General features: G+C 33.3%; 1 protein-coding gene across 1 annotated transcript in view; it reads right to left on the bottom strand.

The window, feature by feature from the left end:
* The window catches only part of LOC124365605 (integrator complex subunit 1), a 66,182-nt gene that overhangs the window by 4,814 nt on the left and 44,021 nt on the right, over positions 1–17,347 (bottom strand). The window contains exons 7-15 of the mRNA XM_046821595.1: positions 16,858–17,206; positions 13,575–13,777; positions 13,074–13,207; positions 12,718–12,847; positions 11,885–12,054; positions 10,213–10,331; positions 8,018–8,168; positions 3,024–3,216; positions 2,279–2,403 (exon numbers count right to left, since the gene is read on the bottom strand). Coding sequence (XP_046677551.1) covers positions 2,279–2,403; positions 3,024–3,216; positions 8,018–8,168; positions 10,213–10,331; positions 11,885–12,054; positions 12,718–12,847; positions 13,074–13,207; positions 13,575–13,777; positions 16,858–17,206 — 1,574 coding nt within the window. The remainder of the gene's footprint in view (positions 1–2,278; positions 2,404–3,023; positions 3,217–8,017; positions 8,169–10,212; positions 10,332–11,884; positions 12,055–12,717; positions 12,848–13,073; positions 13,208–13,574; positions 13,778–16,857; positions 17,207–17,347) is intronic.

The following is a 17,347-nucleotide window of genomic DNA, read 5'->3' as shown; positions in this document are numbered from 1 at the left end:
GAGTACTAAAATTATAACATAACTGTATTATTTTATAATATGTACAAAACAAGAATAATATTTACAGAGTATTTACTCAACTGAATATAAACTTATATTTCTTTTTAATCAGAGGCAAGAATATACAACAACATTGAACTTGCCACTGCAAGAACTAACACTGAGCAATAATGGGGAAACAGCTTTTGCTCCTATCATCAAAGTTGGCAAGCACCTTATTCAGGTGTCAAACCATAAAAAATAGAGTAAGGCTTGCAAGAAAGATAGTAAACAAATCAACTCAATAACAGTAGAATGGTACATGAAAAAATACACTTAAAATCAACACCAACGAAAAAAAAAACACGACTGAACAAAACAGATACGTAAAACAACTCATGATCCTTGCCCCATGGCAGATAAGTGTAAATTTATGTTTTACAGTTTGATACCTGAAGAAGAAAGCAGATACCAGTTCCTGAAATGTCATGTTCCAGATTTTATCAATAGCAAAAGCAAATTGTTTATAATCCTGTCATTCTCCCACAAATTTAAACGTGAAGAAAGCTGTATGCTAATAAGGCCTTCTGCTGTTAACGAAATATGGAAATATTAACTGTTTTACCGATATAAAACAGTTAATATAATATATAAACAATACTATTTACATATTAAGACTGAGGCCAATTTTCCACCAGAATCTGCAGTAAATTGGTGTCTGTACCAGATTAGGACTGTGAACAAAGACAAATTATCAATCAATGGGATAAAATATACCCTTACAACTGAGTTTATCTATTACTATTTAATGTCAATATAATTTAAAGAGATATATGACAGGTTTTGTAATAGTTACTTTAATTTGATTGAAATAGGTAAACCAAATTTATATTAATCAAAATATTGGAGTAAATTAAAGTAATAAGTGAAAACCTGTACTCAGACTAATCACTTAATTAAGATATAATAGTCAGTTATTTTCAAAAACATTACGTAAAATAACGACAAAATTTCAACTAAATAGTGATTGCAAGTGTGAGAGCTATCCAGAAAGTAAATTAAGTTTCGCTATGTAGCAGTTAGGGGCTGGACTATCACGGCTATTTTTATGTCAGGGCGTTTCCCCGTTTAGTGGCTTCCATCAGTGCTACTGAGAGGATACTGTTGCTCCTTGTTGTTTTACAATAACAGTTTAAAATGTGTGATGCAATTGAAAATCCCGCAAGTTGTGAAGTGCGGTCAATAATACGGTTTTTGTTGGCTGTGCACAATAAACCAATTGAGATTTATTGCCAACTCTCTAAAGTTTATGGGAACAGTGTGATTACTGAAGGTGGAGTGTGTCAGTAGTGCATTAAGTTTAAAAATAGCCAAAGTAATTTGCGCGATGGCGAACAAAGTTGATGGCCAAGCATTGTGACTTCATTGTCTCTAAAGTCGATGAGAAGATTAAAGAAGACCACCGATTTACAATAACAAAACTCTCACTTAGTTTTTAGAAAGGAGTTTGTTACACAAAATTGTTATGCAGAAATTAGGTTACCATAAATTTTGTGGCAAGATTTGATGACGACATGAAACTACGGGTGGGTGTGACTATCTGGTTGGTTTCAGGCAGCCAAATTTTATAACACTAGACTTTCAAAACTATTTCACTGCTATGATAAGTTCCTAAATTTGTATGGTGACTATGCTGAAAAATAGTATTTTATTGTCACTTTGAAATGAATGTACGACAATTTTTTTTCTTGTACTTTGTTTTTTGTTTATACCAAAACATAATCTACTTTCTTGATAGCCCTCATATTTCAAAGATTGAGATGGTCCGTGAAAGCTGCTAGCTGAAAATAACAGGAATTGGTGTGTTAAATTGTGTCTAAGTTTTTGCAATTCACATGAGTTGTTAAATAATTTAATGGTCAATAAGTTATGTTACTCATTAAACTTCGGGTAATGTTAGCAATTTAATAAATAAAAATGTGAAGTAGCTGCACATACAGTCTAGATTGGGTGACCATTCAAGTTCAATCATCAGTTTAAACCATTCAAAGTCTATCATACCAAACTGCGAGATAAAGTTTGGATATAAGCATTTAGTCAGTTTATACTGTACCTCTCACCAGTAGAGACTATTGTCTGATGATGGGTGCTTGAATTTGTAAGAAATAGAGAACCTCTTCAGCATTATGTCCAATGTATGCTTCAGTAGGCTAGTTAAACAATTTGGAAGCCATTCCACATGTTTCACTTTTAACAAACAGTGATAACAAGCATTTTAAGAACAGCTTGATTGAATTACCTGATGGCAGGTGCTTGAGTTTGTAAGTAACGAAGAGCTTCTTCAGCATTGTATCCAATGTATGCTTTTAGCAGGCTTACAAAACGATTTAGCAGTGTTCCCATATCTTTCATTTGTCCATGGTTCTGAAATCACAAATGGGTTGAAAATTATTATTATCATTACTGTATTGTTGTTTTAAAAATACAGTGGAACTTCATTAAGTTGGACCCCTTTATCTGGGCTCTCCTGTATTTAGGAAAACAATCATTTCTTTTTAAAATGTGGATTGATGTGTGATGTACAAACGTCAAATACAACTGCTGTGCAATTTTAAATGAGAAATACCTATCCATTGTGATATAAAAGATATGACAACACTCACTGATGAGTCAAAACAGAGTATTTCCTTGATATCTCTGTATAACCCCCAGAGCCCAGATAGCCCGACTTAACAACGTTCCATTATATGGTACTCCACATTTGTGTCCTTGATATTTTTGAGTTGAATAGGATCTTCTAACTGTTCACCAGCTGCAAATTAATTTTCCAAAACAATGAAATTGCATATTAATAGTAATAAATAAGTAATTATAAAAACATTTATCTACGCACTCATAGAAAAATTAGAGATAATTAGGACAGATATTACTAAAATTTAATTTTGTATCCTATTTCTACATCTAAAAGAGAAAAAGATAACCAAACAAATATTTCATATCTTACTCCAAACCTGTATAAATCAAATACAAGAGGAGAGACTAACCTTGAAGAGAGCAAAGTAGGTATCGAAGGTACCATGGAGTGCTGTGGAATATTCTGCTCGGAAAAGATGAGGCTTAAGCAGCTCAAGCAATCCTAGTACTTGAGTGAAAAGGGACAGATGGTTCCGGGATCGGAACACAGGAAACTCCAGGTGAACCCGACCTCTCAACGCTGCCGACAGCATTGTCAGTTGCCTGTCACAGAAACAGAACGAACTGATCAGTCCCTACGTACACACGTAAATTCTAACATTAAATACCTAGAACTGGTTCTGACGATTAGAAAATGGGATATTTCTAATCCCATAATCACAATTGTTACTTACAGATTTTAAAGCAAATGTTATCTCTCTGCATTTTGCACAACATTGTAGTAAATCTAGGGGACATGGTTTTCTGTCGGTCAAAAGTTTTATAAATGAACACCTTAATCATATTTATGTTTGTCTCTGAAAATTAGAGATACTGGTGGCATATATTTTACATTACATGACTAAAATAATGCAAATATACACATTTAAAGAAATATTACTTTGTAACAATTTGTTTATTAATCAACGCTTTTTATGACCAAAAGCTTCTTATGATTTTTTTTTGTTTTAATGGCAATGGATTACAAAAATATACAAGAATTCATTACTTGCCATTTCAATTTTCCACGAATTGTAATTTTATTATATGCAGTACGAGATTACAGTGTTTGGGTTTGATGAGGTTTTACCCTCTTGTGATTAACTTAATATAGTTCCATGAATATGCTCTCGGAAGAGAACTTCAAATCAAATATTGCTTTGACCCATAGAAACCTCCCTCATATGGATCAGTTCATGGAGAGAAGTACAGTCATCCTTAATACACCAAACCTGACAGGGAATTTCAAAAATTCAATATATCCAGTAATTAAAATACTGAGATTCGATTTATTGACAGTTATTGTCAACAAGGATACCATAGGCAACCATCAAGAAAGGTTTTTATAGCAGCCCATTGTTATACATGTGCTGACGATCTATTAATTACACTTATGTTTAATTATTGATCTTGGACATCCTAGACTACTAATAGTTTCCTTTAACACTTTGTACCCTGAGCCCGAGTATAGGTCAGGCCGCGTCGGCAGCGCCTGCTACCGGAGCCCGAGTATACCTCGGGTCGTGTTATTTAATTGTATTATTCAGTCATCTTATTTTAGGATTCAAACATTTTTATTATGTTCATTGGTTGTCTAAGTTCGTATTTGTTGGTTTTGAGATCCCTGGGTCACGTTTTAGTAATGAAATACGTATATTTATCATCATATTACAAGCGAGTCTAGACAGCTGATCGTAGGCGCCGCGGCTGATGATCGGTACTGTAATTTTGCTTTGTAGTGTTTCACGTTGTGTTTTGTTGTGAGTCTTAGTGATGCCTTACTAAGTTTTCTACAAATCTTGCTGACAAATACTGAAGCAAATGTTATTATAATGTATTCTAAATGTGAATTTAACTGTTTGAAAAAATCAGAACTTTAGTTTTACTGAATGAAGTAAAGGCAAATGCAAGCAATGTGAGGTTATCCGTGTGTTTTGTTTTGTATTTATACTCGCTTTGTTCTTTCATCCGTTCCTTTGTAGACTTTCCGTTGATTTTATTTTATATAATTTACTTATTATTTTCAAGTTTAAATAATATGGGTGATAAAATCAAAAGTGATGCAATTCGCTATCTTTTGTTTGACTGCGAGTCGGAAAGTGACGATGATTTTGATACACACCTGGGACCAAATATTGATTTTATGAACGATCTAAACGAAAATTTGCGAGATCCTGTATTTGATTTAGACCATTGTGCTTTAAAAATTACCACACTAAGGCGAACTACCTGAACTAACAAGCTATGTAGCAAAAACTTTTTTTGTATTTTTTTACATAACATTCAATATTATGTAATAATTTTATTTTGAAAATAAACTTTATATTTGTATACATTAAAAAAAGTATGTATCTCTATCTTTAAAAAGATATATAGTATGAGTTTATAACATAATTACTGTAATAACACAGAATTTTATTAAATCATCATAAAACCCCCAGGGAGCCACGCCGAAACATGTATTAAGGGCCCAGGGTACAAAGTGTTAACAATAATGTCATTGGCATTTTATAACATTTGAAATGACTTACACACTTGTATTTTAGTTGAAAAATGTCATTTTTTTTAAAACTTCAGTAGGTTATAAATTGGTTGAAAAATTAATGATTATTATAATATTAATTCTCAAATAAACGACAAGAAATATTAATTGTTGCAATTTTATGAACAGCTGTTTTAATAGAAAAGATAAAACAGCACAGATGTGTGTGAATTCATAAAACATATGTATAAACAGAAATTGAGATAACTATCTGTTTATTCAAAAGATAAAGACAAAACAATATGCCCAATTTTGAATTGAAATAGTGCAATTTAACTATATAAAAAACAATATTGATTTCAAATAACCTTTTTGTTGATTTTGATCCATTCTTGTTTACTTTAATAAAATTTAATCACCTTAACATTTTACTATAAAATTAAAAACTTATTAAAATTTTGTAAGAAACACATTTTTTATCCTAATGCAAATATTATTAGAGCTATAAAAATATTTTAATACAAAATTGGTTTGCAAAGATGAACAAAATTATGCACAATGTGTGTTAATTTGGGAAAAGTATTATCATTTTGCATACCAAAGTAACCCTGGTTTATTGTAAAAATAAATATTAAAAAAAAATGTATTTTGACAACTAATTATTGTGGTGTAATAAGTAAAGTTTGGTACATTTCACCCAAAATTTTTCATTTTGAAATGAAAGAAAGTAGTTGAGTTTCAATTTTACAAAAGTGTTTGGCTTACAAAGACCTTTAAAATTAAATATAACTTGACATACGTCTACATTTGAAAAACTCAAGAATCAAACCCCAGACCTATAAATTTTGGTACACCTGAACTTTTCATGAAAAACCGTTTTCAAGGATTGGTTTTGTAGAGGTACAGTTTAGTTCACTACTCTACAATAATTATTATTAGGTCTATCACAATTGATCTGGAACACCTCATACGACATTACACAGGTATTCTGTATTTATCACATTTTTACGGTTCCCTAATTATGACAGCAACACAACGTGATGTGATGCAATACAAAATGGCATGAAACAATCAATTTTATTTTTTATTTTTATTATTTTGTTAACATATGGAACAAAATACACAGAACACAATGTGATGCAATCTGAGTATTTTGTTCCATATGCATACTGTATTTGATAGTTTAGCGTCACTGTAGGTGTACTTGTACCCTAAGTACTTTACAGGTTACACATTTTAACCCATTGAGGAAGACAGACGAGTCTGACTCGATGCCGCTCCTAGCGGACTGAATGCAGACACACGAGCCTGACTCGATGCCGCTCCTAGCGAACTGAATGCAGACACACGAGCCTGACTCGATACCGCTCCTAGCGGACTGAATGCAGACACACGAGCCTGACTCGATGCCGCTCCTAGCGGAACTGAATGCAGACACACGAGCCTGACTCGATGCCGCTCCTAGCGGACTGAATGCAGACACACGAGCCTGACTCGATGCCGCTCCTAGCGGACTGAATGCAGACACACGAGCCTGACTCGATGTCTGTACTGCGTCGTTACTTACCGACATAGTTCTATAATTTTTTGACAGATATCGTTGGCGTGTCCTTTGTGAACGTTTATACTGACTAACAAAATATAGTTTTGGTCAGTTGGCCAACCTGTTGATTCCCTTTTTCTATTATTGTAAAGTGTCATCTGTTTGTTTTGAGGCAGTCGACGCCGTTTACTGCGTGTTTGTATATTGTTTGTAACTTTTTGGTTATGTGCGCATAATGGATCGTGAAAATTTACATTCTTCTGAAGTGGACCGTTATTTAGATAGTGATTTTGAGTTTGATTCCGAAAACAGCAGTGATGTAGTGTTGAGGACATAATTGTTCAACCGACCAGAGCTTGTAAAGTTTGCACTTCCCACAACAAGAGGTCTGAGACTGCTTGGATGTGCGACCGGTGTCAAGTTCCACTGCATCTTGAAAAATGTTTCAAGGATTTTCATACCAAGCTAAACTACTAAAATCCTGAAGAAGCATGTGTATATAGTGTAAATAATAAGACTTAGTAACTACTACAGTTATCCAGTGTTTTAAAATTTCATTTCAATATAGACTAAATTCCATGGCAACCTACAACTCATGATGAAATCGCAAATGCAGAACCGTAAGTGATCACAAAACTTTTTGTCGCATGTTTATTTTTACAGATATAAATTTAAGTTTTTTTTTTACACGTAAAAAACATTATAAAGTTTCAGAAAATATATAGTTTAGATGGCTTAAAATTTTTTAAATAGTTTTTATAGCAAATTGCTTTTAAAATTTTAAAATTTCTAAAAAAAATCATTATATTTTATATTTTTTACAATTTTTTTTTTATCTACCGTGAGTATATTTTATTTTTAAAGAACACAATGTTTTCTACAAAACAAAACAAAAATTATAAGTTTATCTTTAATAGAAATTATTTTATGAATTTTTTTACCAACTGCCTGCAAAAGAGCTGATTTTAATTGCTTTGTACAGGTCAGTTCATAATCAAGTTAACTACTTCCTTAATGGGTTAACAACAATGTTTAATATCAGTATATAACTTTTATACTATGATATATTGACAGTTAAATAATCAGAATAAATATCACCAATAAATTAATTTTATTACTGGACATTATAGTACAGTTAAACATAAACAATTTTTGTGAAAATTCTACTTTTCAGGGAGGTTTGGGCTTACAAATACACTTGAAATATCTGTTCCAATTTTCAAAAATATGACAGCTCAAATTAATTAAGATGATGTTAGCACACATTATATACCTGAGTTCTATTATATACCTGTTCTATTATATACCAGTTTCTGTTGTATACTAGTCCTATTATATACCTGAGAACGAGCAGTGGATGGGTGGCAGCCATCTTCCTGGTGGCCAGCTCCAGGTCTCCTGCTCTCTTCTGCCAGTCCTTGGATGGTGGGGTCGCCGTAAGTGCTGTCAGTAGGGTGTGAGACATAGAATCCAGCACACTGCTTCCCATCACTAAACATAACACACAAATAGGTATAGGGGATTGGCATGTACTAAATGTTGTTGATTAGAATTACCAAAAGCTATAAGGTAAGACAGCAAGCTCTAGATTAACCTGGGGGAAGAAATGCCACTCACCCTAAACTCAGGCAATATGACAACCAAATAAAGCATATATATATATATATATATATATATATATATATATATATATATATATATATATATATATATATATATTAAACTTAACTGATTGCTCTGATTATACTCTCTTCCTTCTTCACAAAAATGGGTCATAGGGCTGTAAGTTCTGTGACTATGAGAACAAACTAAGTTTGTGTCATTTTTTATATTTATTTTAGTTTTTAGACGACAGTAATTCTGAAAAGCAGTATTGTACTGAGAAGCGCTGGATTAATAAAGGCATTTTTATTTATTTATTTATTTATTTATGACGAGGTTATTACATCCAGTTGATCAATGGATATCGCTGACGATAAATTTTTACATAGAGGGTTTTAAGAAGCTTCTTATTCAATATGATGAGCAACAACTATGCAGAAAAGTTCTTTTAAAAAATAAATTGTTTTTGTACTGAGTTACATATTTTACAAACATGCCACGTAGATAATATATATATATATATATATATGATAAGTTGGTTACAAGAGTATTGTGTGCCTTCGAGATTCAAATAAAAAACCTGGATAAAGGTTCTTCACTATGTTTAATTAACAATGTTAAACAAATTCAACTTGTTTAGTTAAAATACATGGATCATCCAAAAAGAAACCTCTGTTGTTGAGTAGCAAAACAAGTACAGGAGAGCTCGTCACCATTTTCATATCAGTGTGCACTGTAGTTCAACCTGCTTCCAGTTATGTAAAGCAGAGCATCAAATTGCTGTGCATTTTCTAGTTATAACCTTAAAAGCATGAGGGCCAACCATAGAAGATTCCAACAAATTAAGAAGTGCATACAAGATTTGTATGGGCTAAAGGTGTTGATTTTACGGAGCGAGGTATGCCCATCATCATCTGAAGACTATGATGAAACTTTGAAGAGATAAAAAGAGCAACCCAAACCAAGCATCATGGTCTTCCAAAGTCTGGTGTTGTGTTTGAGCAAGACTATGCTTAATCTTTCACAGCTCGATGAACAATTATATTTATGTCTCAATCAGAATATAGTAAATGGCCTTTCTACTCAACTGAAAAGAAGGCACACAATTAGAGTAGAAGAACTGTGAATCAAATAAAGACCTTTCCTCTGCTGAACTGGCTCAAATATAAAAAAATGTTTTACTAAAATAAATATTTGTAGAATAAATTACAATTTGGTTTTGTCACTGTAATGATCTCAATGATCAAGATATGATTGATCATAGATATGTGATAGAACAATAGATATTAAGTTTTATTTATAAGGAAAAACAAACCTACAGGCTTTATGTTTGATTTGAAATTTTCATTTAGTTTATTTTGTGAAATATGTAAATCCAATTCTTATCATTTGAATTTAAAATAATTTCATCTGTAAGAAATTAGCAAGAGGATTTCACCTATTGAAGATAAATGGTAACTCCTTATCTAAAAAAACTATGAATTAAAGTGGTCTCAAATGTAATATCTGTCTCTATTATGTGATTCTTACAACAAATTGAGACATCCAAAGTTAGTGAAAAAAGGACTTAAACTCATCCCTGGTCACATGCTTGTCGTTTAGAAAAACTGCATATTGATTTAGTTTGTAAATGAAGTTAATGGAATTTACTATTTGCCATATAACTATCCCCACACATAAACCCGAATATGAGTATTAACAATGGATGGTTAAATATCGATGAAACTACAAAACATAATTGTCGACAGTATAATACTTATGACTGGAACCTCTAGCCAATACCAACTGACTGACTCACTTCAACGTTCCCCAATCACAGTAAACGTTCAACAAACTATCCTTGTACCGGCCACTTTGTCTTAACAGCTGATTGACCATAAGCAACCACAATAGTGATTAAAGTTTTTTTTTTGGTTTAAAAAGAGATAATTACCTGATATAGGAGAATTGCTGAGGTACTTGGTGAGCTCTGATTCCGACAACTGCGTAATAATGCTGGGAACTCGCAAGTATAACTGCACCAGTAGCTGACGACACATCTCACTTTGTTTACTGAAAAAATAACAAAAGGTCACTATCATCATGAGGGGACTACTCAGCAATAGTTCTACAACACTGAAGCTCAAAGCCCCAATTTAATAGTGAAAACAAATTTGGAAACTATGCTGTTGTTTAGTGTTTGTGCAACACAACTGTATACCTACTTGTAAAAACAAGAAAAGTATCCAACTTATCTCTCATACCAAAACACTGATTCTTCACTTTTGATACAAGAAGATCCTCAGTGATGGTTCATTACAGAACTTTCAGATTCAAAGAAATTTTATTTCTCTTAGGACAAGAAACTAAGGAATTGCACTTTGTCCTAAAAAACCTCTGCGCCGCTTCCACATTGACAGGATATTCTGGATTGATAAGGTTGGGGATAGGGATCACCTCTTGTCGAGAACCTTGGCATTAATCTCAGCCATATTTCCTTGGAAGGAGGGGAGTCCTGCTCTGTACCAGCCTCACCAGTCAATACAGGCAGGGGGTTGCACACCCTTATGTCTACTCTAGCAACAGCCCTTAACACTTAGGGAGACCCATCAAGTCCAACAGTTAACTCCTGCAGTAGACTATACCTATCAATCTACTCTTGCACTCCAATATCTTGAAATTTGCAATTAGTGATGTGCAATTCCTGCAAATCCGTAAGGTTGTCCAGATTTAAGTGACACATCGGTTTTTGGTGTACCCAGTGTAGAATCAACTGGAAGGTATAAACCAGCCAGAACTGAAACCTCCTGGGGAAAAGCAGGCTTACATTTACCAGATTAAAAGTTATACCTCTTCTTTTTAATATAGTGATTCTTAATAGTGAAGTCTTAAAATCAGCTGTTAAAAAATAATGTACATTTGAGAAATAAGTTCACATTACAAGCTCCTTGTATTGTGAAAATAGTCCAGTAAAAATCTTAATTTGGAGACAGTAACATCACAAATCTTGAATCAGCTGTAAAAAACATTATATACACTTGGAAGATAATTTCACATCACATGTTCTTTGTTAAAAGTTATCTAACAATCTATAGCTGACTTCTAACACTCCAGCTGTAAACCTAATATCTGACAATTCAGCTTCTAATACTTAAATAGAAGCTTCTAAATAGAAGGATTCATATTTCATTGCTCCAAATACAAAGTTGCATAACTGCATTAATTTAATTCTCAAATGATCCAGTACTTAATCTAAAATCATCTGTAAAAGATTTACCAAACAATGTAATTACTTTTTACGAATATAAATACACATGTAACATGTCCATGAATAACACTGTTGCTTATAAATAGTTTTGTTTTTACCATCCTAAAAAACTATTTCGGCACTTCTACAACTTTGTGTTTGGGATGATTTATACTAATAAATAATTGCATTTCTAGCTACATTTGTTGTTATTGTTGTGTTTATTTTTTAAGCTACTATCACTCCATTTTTTTTAACAGTCAAACAGCTGAATCATTCTTCCGATCTTTCTGAACAAGAGAAACTACGTCTATTAAATATATCTACAGGCCATGTCGTTTAGGAAGTGGGAGTAAACAAGTAAACGTAAAATACTCACCCAGTTGGCTTTCCAGCATTCTCGCTCAGGTGTTTTACTAATGCAGACAAGGTTTCTTGGTCTGCATGGGGGGCAAGCAATGATAGCCGGAGATTCATCTTATCCACAGCCACCTTGACATCGTTGAGTTGCACAGCCTCCTCCACAATGTAATCGGCTATACATAACAGCTGTGGAACACAATGACCATATTATAATTGTTTGTTAATCAGGGAGTTTGGTGTGTGAGTTGTTACCAAATGCTTTCAAATGATTTAGACTTTATACTTTAGAATACAGTACGCATATAATTGGATATTTTTAGTTTTAATTTCAGCAAGAATCTACTAACAATTTTCAAATATTAGCAGATATTAGCTATCAGCACTGAGTTTTTTATGTCTCCAGTACTGCATTTGTGTTTATTGTGTAAATTGATTAATTCATACAATCCAATACACAATTTTATTTTTAGAGGAAGGTTTTAAAAATCAAACAAATAATTTAAGTACAGATTTTTCCAGTAAGTAACAAGTAATTTATTACCTTTTAAATTGCAGTCTTTTCATATGTTTTTTTTTTTTTATAAATTCATTCATAATTTAAAATTACTCACTGCAAACCATTTATATTATAGTGTATGATAAATCATACCATAAAAGACAACTTAGTTAAACATTTCAAAGATTATTTCAATATCTAATGATAATGAGTTTGTCAGAAATGAATGAAAATGGTTAGGCCTCATAAATAAAATGCAGAGGCTCTTGTTAAAAAATTTGCATTTGTACCAACAATAGTCACAAAAAAATGTATATATATACAGTGAGGACTTTCAAAAAATTGAGACTGACCTGAGAAAGAGGAAGGCCCAAGATATCCTCTATGGCTCCATGTTTTGGAGTACATTTTTCCCTTCCCTGCAGCAGTTTGGGATTACACGTCAGTGCAATAAGGAAGTCCAGAACAGCTGATGGGTCATTTCTATAAAACAAATGAGTGAACAATATACATTATACTGACCACACTTACTTGATTGGGTGTAGATACAAAACCACAAGGTGTAGTAGTTTATAGTTATGTAAGTTTTACTCATTTATAAATGTTATCCAAGTTGTGGTTATAGTTGCTTAAATCATTCAAATCATTAAAATCATTAAAATTAAATGTATTATATGTATTTATAGTTACAATTTCATCTATAACATACTTGGAAACAACAGCAGGATCTAGTAAACGCTTGGTGCAGTGGTGGAGGGTGGCCCAGCTGGCATGGTGAGCAAGCAGAGTCAACAGGAACGGTCGACACATGAACTCTCCACGAGAGAACAATAGATCCAGCTGCTGACAAACACTAACCTTAATAAAATAAAATATACAGACCAACTATTTGGTGGAAGTGGCAACTTCAATCTCTTTATTTAGTTGTCGGACAGTGATATAACTATTATTTACAGAGCGGATATTTACTAAAAAATCAAAAATATAAACAGTACAAAAAACTAATTATGTCAATTTCATAAAAATGGAATAGGCGGGTGGTGGATTGGGAGAGGGTGCCACTGAAATAAGGGTTAAGTTTTTTCCCGGGTCGTCCATGGGTTTAGATATGTGAGATATTTTAGCTCACAATAATGATTCCTTCAACAGGAATATAGCTACTTCAGTTTAAATTATGGAACTTAAATAAACAAAAATTAATGAAACCGACCTGGGCAGAAGCAGAGGTACTGACAATTTCGGGCTCAAGTTCAACCAACCAGTCAATGAGTAGGCCCTTGCGGTTGTCTGAAGTCTGAAGCAGGGTGGAGAGTGCCTGCACAAGGTTCTGGGTACCATGGACTCTCAGGCTCTGTGACTCCAGCAACACTCGTCCAGTAGCCTCCAGCCGTGATAGAGCCGTCTCTCCCAACACTGAACAATACACTCAAATCAGATTTAGAACGACAAGATGTTCTGCAAGTTCTCGTAACTGTCCAAGGTTCATAAAAAGAGTAGAGATTGAATTTGGGTGGTTTAAACTCTCAGTTTCTAGGACTCCATATTTATTTATAGTAACTGATCATAAACTATATAATTAAGAACATAGTAACACAGTGATTGAATAAATAATAAATCAAAACTGCTTCAAGATTTCTCTATGGCAACATTACCATATTGTTTATAGTATGGGATGAATGTGTCCTGGACACAGAGCACAGAAATGTAATACAAGTGGTCTATGAACTGTGGCCATTTGATAAGCACAGCCTAAACTAATATGGCAGCCGCTGTAGTAAATGAATCACCCTAGTGGTTCAAGAAATATAATTCCTGAGCCCTTAATTGAACAAGACAGGATGATCATGACTCCACTACACATTTATCTAGGTCCAGTACATCAGTTTGTGAAGGCTTTGGATCAAGATGGTGAGTGCTTTGTATATATTGGCCAAAAATACTAAATTCAATCTGATGAGTAGTTTATGAGTTAGTTTAAATCTGCTTTGTGACTTAATTAGACTTGTGGTGTAATAAGCAAAAAATAATTCATTTATGATGATAATTCAGTTATTTCGGAAAATCGTTCATGAAAATCTAGAAAAATATTGGGTCCAAAACAGACTCTTTAAGGACACCTACTTCTAAATAGCATGGAAGAGATCGATACATTTGGATAGAACCAATGCAACTGTGATTAATGTCTACTACTTGACTGCGACTCCTCAAAAAGCTTCTAAACCAGTAAATCGCAACTTCTCTAACACCATAATATTCCAACTTATTAACAATATTTCCTGGTCAACAGAATCAAAAGTCTTCTGGAAGTCACAGAACAAGCCACAGGTTGCATCCCCCTGGCCCAATAAGTATAAGTACTGCAAATGAAACTTACCTGACCAAAAAACTAAATCTTTCCCAGCCCACTAACTTTTTATCTTATAATTTCAAGTAAACTAAAAAGTTTTAACTTTATTTATCCTAATATTATAAATGCAAAAGTGCCTAAGTTTGTTTGTTTTGCTTTCACGCATAAACTATTTCACCGATTGCGCTGAAATTTGACATGGAATTTCTTAGGGTTCCTGGGATAAATATAGGCTTATTCTTATTTCAAAAATCTCTCCAGGTTACTCCCGACTTTTTAAAGTAGCGACAAAATCTCACCTAGGTCTCTTAAGTTATGATTTGTTTACATTTATAGTAACAAATTTTTTTTAACGCCGTTTTAGATTTCAGCGATTAGGTAAGTACTTATCTATCTTACAAAATGCCCGCAAAACACAAGATGGTCAGAATTTAACACAGAAAACTCCCCTTGAAGCAGTCAATAAGAACTATGCTTGATGAAAATTCACTGGTCTGTGCTTTTAAACTAATTTACTAATTCCAAGCTCCAAATGTTCTAAAATATTAACAATATTTTTCAGTTTATAAAGAAACAAACTTGGAGTTTCATGCTAATGTACTTTTATCTGTACATTTTTATTAAATATTAAGTGTTAGATCTAAAAGACTATGTTACTACCTACTTATGAAGTATTTTCTTGATCGTGGCACCAAAGCAAACAACATTGGTGTCGGAAATATAATTCATCTGAACCAGTGAAATACATGTGCAATGGAGAAGGTAAACTGTTAGCAGTGTAGATATAAGAGACAATATAGTCTAACCTTTACTTTACATTTAAAGACTGTTACCAAACCTAAATTAGTTGTCTTTTGACAAAAGTAGAGTTCTCAGAGCTGTGTATGTATATATATATATATATATATATATATATATATATATATATATATATATATTTTCTTCATCAGAAAAGAGACAAAATCAGCAATGGAACATAATATACTAACATCAAAATAAATTAAAATGACTATCAATATACATTTTTTAAATATTTTCTTGATCGTGGAAAGCAGGCAAACTGAACATTAGCGTCCGAAATATAATTCACTCAAACCAGAAGTGCTCATACAGGTGCAAAACCTATGAAATTGTGTGCAAAGCCGTGAGTAACTGTTCTATTTAATAAAACATAATATATATTGTACTTTTTAACAACAACAATATTAACATCCACTTCATTTCATTATGCAGAGTTTTACAGTTTTAACTAAACTAAACGAATTTTGTACACATTATAATCTTCTACAACGGACTGTAAAATGTCAAGTAACAATGCTTCGTTTGTAACAGATTTTGGTCGTCCAGGTTTGGGGCGGTCTTTAACACTGCCTGTTTCCTGGAAACATTGGATTGTTTTTTGAATTCCTAATTTAGATACAGGGCTTAGATGAGGAAGTGTCATTAAATAAAGTCCTTACTTCATCATAAGATCTCACCCGGTCTCCGTAGCTTCGCATCATCAGAATCATAAATACGCTCTAGTTCACTTGAACACTCCATTTCAATGTAAAGTATCACAAAAACATGCCTTAACTTTGTTAATTCCAACCACAAACTGAACATGATACTGGAATTCCTCAAAACTGATAAGATAAGGGTGGCCTGCCCTGCAACAGGTAATAACTGTAAAACAGGATTGAGCCTGTAAAGAAAGTGGTTGTTTATTGAAGTTAAACCTTCTGAATGTAGATGTCCATGTTTTGCCTCAATTAATTTTTAATTAATTTCAATGAGCTGCCATTTTGTACTGAGTTGAAATAAAAAACTCTGGTTTTCACCATTCTTCTTCCTTTATCAAGACTTTTCAAATGAGGTGTCACTTAATGGCTCTTTATATTTAAAAATTTCAAGCCCTCCCCCCCCCAATCCCATTTTGGGAAAAAGGCAAAGTTGTAAGAGTCACTAAAAGGTTCACTTCTATTTCCTAGAAAGGTGTCCCGAGTTTCATCCCTCCAACTTTATCCATCAAAAACTAAATAGGGTGTATCTATACTTTAAACTCACACTGTATAATTTCAACCACACATTTTTTCTAATTAATGAGAGACCTCAATTTTGAGTAATGAAATAACAAAATCAATGAAAATAATTATATTTATCTTACTTTTTTCTGGATTTTCCGATGCGGCTGTTGCCCTCATTAGAGACAGATCTCTGTTTTCATGCTTCTGGACAAAGCTCTTCAAAATCCCGACCAGAGGCTTGGCCCGTGGGGCTTTGACAGCCTCGGCCAACACTACCCTGGCAATCAGCAGCATCATGGGCAGCAAGTCTGGACGGGACACAGCGGTGAGCAGGCGGAACAGTGGACAAGCGATGTTTGGCCGTGACACCACAGCTTTCACCAGGTTCCGGTCTAGCGATGTGCGCCTCATTAGGAATATTACCAACACCTTCAAGATCCTTGGGGTTTCCTTCGACTTGGTGCATTTGCTCAGTTCTGAAGACAATGTCTGAAAATATAAAAAAGGTCAGTTTAGTCACAAAGGAAATAGAAGATGTATTTTTTAGATTGATATTGAAGATGGCCTGTATTATTTCCACTTTTACAAAGCAAGCAGTTTGTAATATTTTAATAAATCTTTATATCTCTA

Source organism: Homalodisca vitripennis, chromosome 6 (genome assembly GCF_021130785.1).
Source record: "Homalodisca vitripennis isolate AUS2020 chromosome 6, UT_GWSS_2.1, whole genome shotgun sequence".
Taxonomy (NCBI): Eukaryota; Metazoa; Arthropoda; class Insecta; order Hemiptera; family Cicadellidae; genus Homalodisca; species Homalodisca vitripennis.
The sequence above is the reverse complement of the archived record's forward strand: the minus strand, read 5'-3'. Positions and strand labels throughout refer to the sequence as shown.